This window comes from Lactuca virosa, chromosome 5 (assembly GCF_052849685.1).
Source record: "Lactuca virosa cultivar CGN04683 chromosome 5, Lactuca_virosa_CGN04683_v6, whole genome shotgun sequence".
NCBI lineage: Eukaryota > Viridiplantae > Streptophyta > Magnoliopsida > Asterales > Asteraceae > Lactuca > Lactuca virosa.
Genome location: NC_136430.1, coordinates 424,986,581 through 424,993,523, shown reverse-complemented (window position 1 = coordinate 424,993,523; position 6,943 = coordinate 424,986,581). Strand labels below are relative to the sequence as shown.

The 6,943-nt window shown below is 28.3% G+C and overlaps 1 protein-coding gene across 1 annotated transcript; it reads left to right on the top strand.

The window, feature by feature from the left end:
• The first annotated feature begins 4,371 nt into the window (after positions 1–4,371).
• Positions 4,372–6,734, top strand: LOC145112754 (thioredoxin domain-containing protein PLP3B-like). Its single transcript, XM_079048884.1, has 9 exons — positions 4,372–4,547; positions 4,699–4,823; positions 5,267–5,341; positions 5,433–5,480; positions 5,574–5,716; positions 5,803–5,875; positions 5,957–6,018; positions 6,115–6,212; positions 6,606–6,734. Exons 2-9 carry the CDS (start codon positions 4,740–4,742, stop codon positions 6,710–6,712), a joined length of 690 nt encoding a protein of 229 aa, XP_078905010.1. The 5' UTR covers positions 4,372–4,547; positions 4,699–4,739; the 3' UTR covers positions 6,713–6,734.
• Positions 6,735–6,943: the final 209 nt, after the last annotated feature.

Here is a 6,943-nt window from a genome sequence, read left to right as displayed (position 1 = left end):
AACCACCAAGGATGAACCCAAAAAGGAAATAGCTTAAGATATTGGCTCCTTCCCTCTGAGATGTGCCCAAACTGATGTAGATCCCAGATCTACGCAAGCCCCTTGATGCTAGCCTCCAATTTCTCAAGCTCCTTCCACCAAATTCCTCTTCCAAGCTCCAATCTCCTCAACAATGAAGTCTCACACGAAATTAGGGTTTTCTGGAACTCTCTGGGGGATTAGGAGGTTGGGAGGAGGACATAATGTCCTTTAAATAGGGTGCAACCCTCGGGATTAGGGTTTTCTCTCTTCAGCACCAACTCGTCGAGTCCAAGTTGCCGACTCGGCGAGTTGGCCACTTAAACAGCGATAGAATCCCGCTCCGACTCGGCGAGTAAGCGGACCTACTCGTCGAGTCCCCTTTCTAAATTTACACTTTGCACCCTTCAACTTTTTGCTTCCGAACTTGGGATGTTACAGTACTGCTTATGCTTTTTGTCTGTATCGGAACATGACATCCCGAGGTTTTATAATGAAATGGAAAATATATTTCTTTAATAAATGATTTGATAAATTCTTATCATATTTTGTGTTGGGAACAAATTCCGCAACAGTTTTCTTTAAACGATTACTCTGATTTTAAAACAAAGCATAAACAAATCGGCATTTTCTGGCCGTGAAAATAGGGATGTCACACGTTACTTTTTATATCGTGCTAGTTACAGTTGTTTTTCTTATCAAGTTATTGTTATTAAGACATTGTTCTTTGTTAATCTAACTATCTATAGCCATTATACTTTCTTTTATAGCATTATTTTTATATAATCAAATATTATATTTTTCTAACCAAAACTGTTAAAATGTTATACTTCTACCTTTTTCTTTTCTTTTAAGTCATTACACTTTGCAAATATAAACATGTTTGATTTTGGTTACCTCTTATAAGTTATACTTCCAAATTTTTTCTCTTCATTTATTTTTTTGTATTTTCTATTTTCATGTTACGACCTTATATACTGAAATTATGACCATTTAGGGCATTCTACTTTTAATTATTTTCTTTTTTTTAGTTACCATGTATGTATAGCTTTGTAACTTAATTTTTCTAACCATTGTAGTTATATATATATATATATATATATATATATATATATATATTAAGACACTTTACATCGACTTTCTAACCAATTTTAGCATTATATTTCATGTATAACATTTCTTTATAAATTCCAAGCTATTAAGACTATCTATTTATCCTTCTTAAAACATCGTACTCTAAAAGTGTAAACTTATTTGGTTTTGCTTACAAGTTATAGCATTGGACCTTCATTTTTCTATTAAGACATAGTACTTTGAAAATAGAACCAATTATAGCATTATACTTTTCATTATAACATTATACTTACAAAATTTGACATATTAAGATAAATTACTTTTACTTGTTTTTTACAAAGACATTTTGCTTTGAAAACCTAACCAGTTGTAGCTTTAAATACTAAACTTTTACCATTTTTTTTAAATCTAACTAATTAAGACATACTTTTTTTTTTGTATTAAGACATTGTGATTAAAAAATCTAAACTTTGATTTTGGTTACCACTTATAGCATTATGTTTTTATTTTATTCTTTTCAAACTAAGTCATTATACTTAGAAAACCTAAACATGTTTTATTTGGTTATTAGTTAATATTATTTTGATTCTATTTTGGTTACTACTTTTAATGTTTTTTTTCCATTAAGACATTGTGTATTGAAAATCTAACCATTTATATAGCATTGTACTTATAGTTTATTTATTTTTTTCTTATCAACACATTGCACTTTGAAAATCCAAACTTTTTTTTTCTTTTGGTTGGCAATTACATTTTTATACTTTTCATTTTTTTATTAAGGTATCATCTTGTTAATATTTCCTGTATAAAAGACTACTTTGAAAAGATAATCACATAGTGATATATATTTTTTCAAAATCTAATCTGTACAAACATTATATTTTTCTGCTAAGACATTTTATGTAATAATCTAACTATTTAATATTTTTTACTTTCAGTTTAGCATTATATACTCAAAATTTAACTTTAGAATGCACTTTGAAAATATGAACTTTCTAAATCTAACATATTAAGGCATTATATTTTTTTTTCTTTCTAATAGGACATGTTACTTTGAAATTCTAATCTATTAAGAGATTGTAGTTTAGTTTTTTTATTGTGCTTTGAAAATATTACTTTGAAATCTAACCAATTGTAGCATGATTCTTCAATTTTAACATTGTTTTTTCAAAGTCCACTTATTATGATGTACTTAAGAGGTGTTATACTTTCAAAGTCCACTTTTGAGTATCTACAGGTGTTATACTTTCAATTCTACTATTACTTTTTTTTTCTTCCTATTAGGACATTTTACTTGATTCTAAGTTCTAATTGAAAATCTAAATTTCCTATTAGGACATTATAGTTAGTTACTAACTGTAATTTTCTATTGGGCCATTTTATTTAGAAGTTTTAATCTATTAAGTCATTAATACTTTCAAGTTTCAATTGTTTTTTTTTCTTCTAAGCTATTATACTTTGTAATCTAACCTGTTTCAAAATTATAACATCACACTTTCATACTAAGACATTGTAGCTATTATTTTTTTTTTGTTCATTTTCTGTTAAATTACTTTGAAAATCCAACATTGTTTACCAATCACAGCGTTATACTTTCAAATTTTCTTTTTAAGATTGAGTTTTTAAGACATTGTATTTTTGAAATACTGATTTTTGTTACCAGTTATAGTATTATTCTTTCAGACATTGTACTTTTAATTCAAAATCTAAAGTATTAAGACATTGTCCTTGAATTTCTAAACATGTTTGATTATTGTTACCATTTATAGCATTATACTTTGTTTTGCATTCACTCACATACAACTTTAGAGAAAGGGGTAAGATGGGAAATCAGCATAATAAAGTTAATTATACTTTCATTTATATCATTTTACATTCAAAAATCATAGGTTTATCATATGACCAAATGACTGTTTTACCCTTTTGTCTTTATTTTTCTTCTCAGAGTTATCTGATGAAATACCAACATCATTATCACTGCCTAAATCTGCAATGATACCAACACCAATTGATCAAACCGTACTAGGTTGTTCTTTATCCCTACAAAGATCATCCAAATGAGGCAGGGGCATTTTAGTCTTTTCAAAGACTTCATGCCCTTCACTCAACATAATAAGCTCATCCGTTTGTGTCACAAATCCTTTCCACTGCACACATGGTTGTTTTTTTTTTTTTTTTTTTTTTTTTTTACTTAAACTAGAAAAATTGGTCTAATGAGTTAAGCCATAATATCAAGACACTAACTTTTTACCTATTTGACTTTCTTTTTTCCTTTCGGCTCGATGGTGGTTAATGAATGATAAGGGACTATTTCTGCAATTTCACTCTTACATAGAGATCATTTTTGTAACTTGCATTAGCCTTGATCCAGCAATTGATTAATATTATATTATAACAAGAAATCAGCCTTACCCCATTTGTATGGAACTGGGCTAATTAATGTTATTGTTGTATAACAAGAAATCAAACAAAAGGTTTATAAATCGCCAAATAATTGTTTTCTAACAAACTATGGATTTCTTTTATCAACTCATTGATATCACAAGAAACCAAACAAAAAGAGATTTATGAGCCTTCAAAATCCAAATTGAGATTATTAATATGTAATATCTTTTAGCTAAAACATGGAGCACTGATCAAGTTAGAATTGTAAAAGTCTCTGCAAGATGTTTGATTTTGATTAATACAAAAACCCATCAATGTTATCAAATTAAACACAATAATTGGATATTATAATGTCTTTCACTCAGTGGTAGATATGTATTTTAGGGAATTAAGCATGAATATGATATTATTATAAATATTGCTATTTCTTTTAGAGAGAAGCATATGATTTAAGTTGTATATGCACAGAATTAGGCCATTCGACTAATAATGTTAAGATGTGGTGGATAGGGTTAAGTTGTATATGCATCTTAGATTGTATTTCACATATATATATATATATATATATATATATATATATATATATATATATATATATATATATATATATATATATATATAACAAATAAATTATATCAACTACAAGGACAATTTTTATAATTTATTTGTTATATATATGTGAAATACAATCTAAGATGCAATTTTGTTTGAATATTGCAATGTCAAAGTCCAAAGTAAATCATTATTATAACGATTAATCAATAAACATAATAATAAATCGATGTTCTAACTATGAAAAGAGAAAAAAAAAATAACAAAAATAAAACCGTGTTTTTATATCTTCTGTTGGGATGTGATTTTCTTCGGTAAAATCAAAATTGAAGTAGGGAAACAAAAGAATGGAAGGTTTTAATGTTTTTTATTTCATTCTATTTCATCTCATTATTATTTTTGTTTTTTAAGAGGTCTGCAGAAGAAAGTTTGAAAGACATTCGATCGAAGGACCAAATTTCAATAGTTTGAAAGACATTCGATTTTCAGAACATCTCTCACCAAATCTGAGATCCGTGGTAAGATTAGGTTCCATACTTATCTCCGATTCAAAATCGATAGGCGTACTGTAATTTCAACATTGTTTCAGATCCTTGTATCCCTTTTAACCTTTGATTTATGTGCCGATTCATGATAATATCTGGATGTTTTACTCTTCGAACTATGTAGGATTTCTACAGAGATAAAAGAAGTAATTAGCGTCTGTAGACATGGATCCCGATTCAGTTAAATCGACTCTGCAGACTCTAGCATTTGGAAATGTAATGGCTGCAGCTGCTCGTGATTATCAGAAGGTATTTGTATTTCTATGTCATGAAGTTCAAATTCTCTTACGATATTAATTTTACTTTTTTTTTTCAAACACTAGATTTCATTGTAGGGTTTGTAAACTGAGACGAGATATGTTTATCAGATTCCAATTGCAGTAGTTTCTTTTTCCGGGAGTTTACTGTAGTAATAAATTTTATGTTTAGCCCAAAAGATCTTTATTTTGAAGCTAAAAACTAGTAAAACCAGTAATCTGTGAAGAGAATGCTTAACATATTCAAGATTTGTATTGAATTTTATAAATAGTGAGCATTCTGCTCCTTCACATTGATGAATGAAAGTGTAAAAAGAGAAAAATGTCTTGTACCCTTTTTGATAGTGACAACTGATGAAGGATGAGTGATTTTAATGTATATTTTGCTCCTTCACATTGATCAATAGTACTCATGTATCTATTTAATTCTTATAGGAAGTTGCAGCTCATGAAAAGGCACAATCATCATACTCTGTTAATGAGGAGGTTGATCTAGATGATTTGATGGATGTAAGTTGCAAATGCATGTTTATTGTATAATATACATGTTTTTTAATCAAATTCTTCATTTTAATTCCACTTTTATGGAACTGTATATCAGGATCCTGAGCTGGAAAAGCTGCATGCAGATAGGATTGCAGCTCTTAAGGTTGTAATTTGATTATTATAATGCAAACACAAGTAGAAAATGAAATTTGGTAAAGTCTCATATGTTTTTTATTAAATTTTTTTGTTGGAAAAGAGAGAAGCCGAAAAGAGACAATCATTAACGAAAAAAGGGCATGGAGAGTATAGGGAGATAACTGAAGGAGACTTTTTGAGTGAAGTCACTACCAGTGAAAAGGTGATTTGCCATTTCTACCATCGGGAGTTCTATCGCTGCAAGTAAGTGACCATTTTGCCCTTTTAAGATTCTAACAAACAATTTTCACCATATACTTTCTTGATATATATAATATCTGTTATTATAGGATAATGGATAAGCATTTGAAGTCTCTTGCAACAAGCCATCTTGATGCCAAATTTGTTAAGCTAGATGCAGAGGTTTGTTATTATCATTTTTAACATCAATGTTTTATTTTCTCTACATATATATTTTTTAACATTTTTAAATATTACATACAGAATGCCCCGTTCTTTGTGACAAAACTAGGAATCAAGACATTGCCATGTGTCATATTGTTCAGGTCAGACATGTTTGTTTATTAATTCTATTAATGTCAATTTTTCCTTTTCTGTGTTATATTTTATGGGATTAAAAATTCAACTTTTTTTTTTCTCAGAAAAGGAATTGCAGGAGATAGGCTTGTTGGGTTTCAAGATCTTGGAGGAAAAGACGATTTCAGCACAAGGAAGTTAGAAGCTTTATTGATCAAGAAAGGTAACATTTTTTTTATTAATTTTCTTTCTAAAAAGTTCCTGTACTTTTAAAAACATATATAAAAAGGGGAAGAAATAGCAACAGACATTCATTTATTTGGTTAGAAAAGTAGCAGTATTATCAGATATAGAAGCTTTATTGATCAAGAAAGGTAACATTTTTTTTATTAATTTTCTTTCTAAAAAGTTCCTGTACTTTTAAAAACATATATAAAAAGGGGAAGAAATAGCAACAGACATTCATTTATTTGGTTAGAAAAGTAGCAGTATTATCAGATATAGTATCAAAAGTTTGACATCTTTAGACAAAAAAAATATATAAATGGGTGAAATGCAAGAATTTGAAAGTAGGATGCTGTAAAAAAATAAATAAATGAAATTATGTTTTGTGTAGGTATAATTGAGGAGAAGAAAAAAGATGAGGATGAAGAAGCTGAATATGACGAAAGTAGACGTAGGACAGTTAGATACTCTGGAATTCATGATTCCGACTCTGAATAAAAAAAAAAAAAAAAAAAAAAAACTAAAATGGCTCTGTTTCTCAAAAGTATTAATTCCATTTCCAAATCTTATCTGCTATATGTATAATTAAATGTTTGCAAATTCGAAGTATGGTGTGTTTGCATTTAAATAGTTGCTATCTAGTTCATCATCAAAATGTATGTAGTTGATTAAACTGATGTAATACATTAGAAATTCGATGCATTTACTGATGTATAAAGATAGATTTTT

Coding starts and splice junctions, on each gene's coding strand:
- LOC145112754 (XM_079048884.1), top strand. CDS start 4,740: ATGGATCCCGATTCAGTTAAATCGACTCTGCAGACTCTAGCATTTGGA. Junction 5,342..5,432: donor ATCTAGATGATTTGATGGAT/GTAAGTTGCAAA, acceptor ACTGTATATCAG/GATCCTGAGCTGGAAAAGCT. Junction 6,213..6,605: donor AGCTTTATTGATCAAGAAAG/GTAACATTTTTT, acceptor TGTTTTGTGTAG/GTATAATTGAGGAGAAGAAA.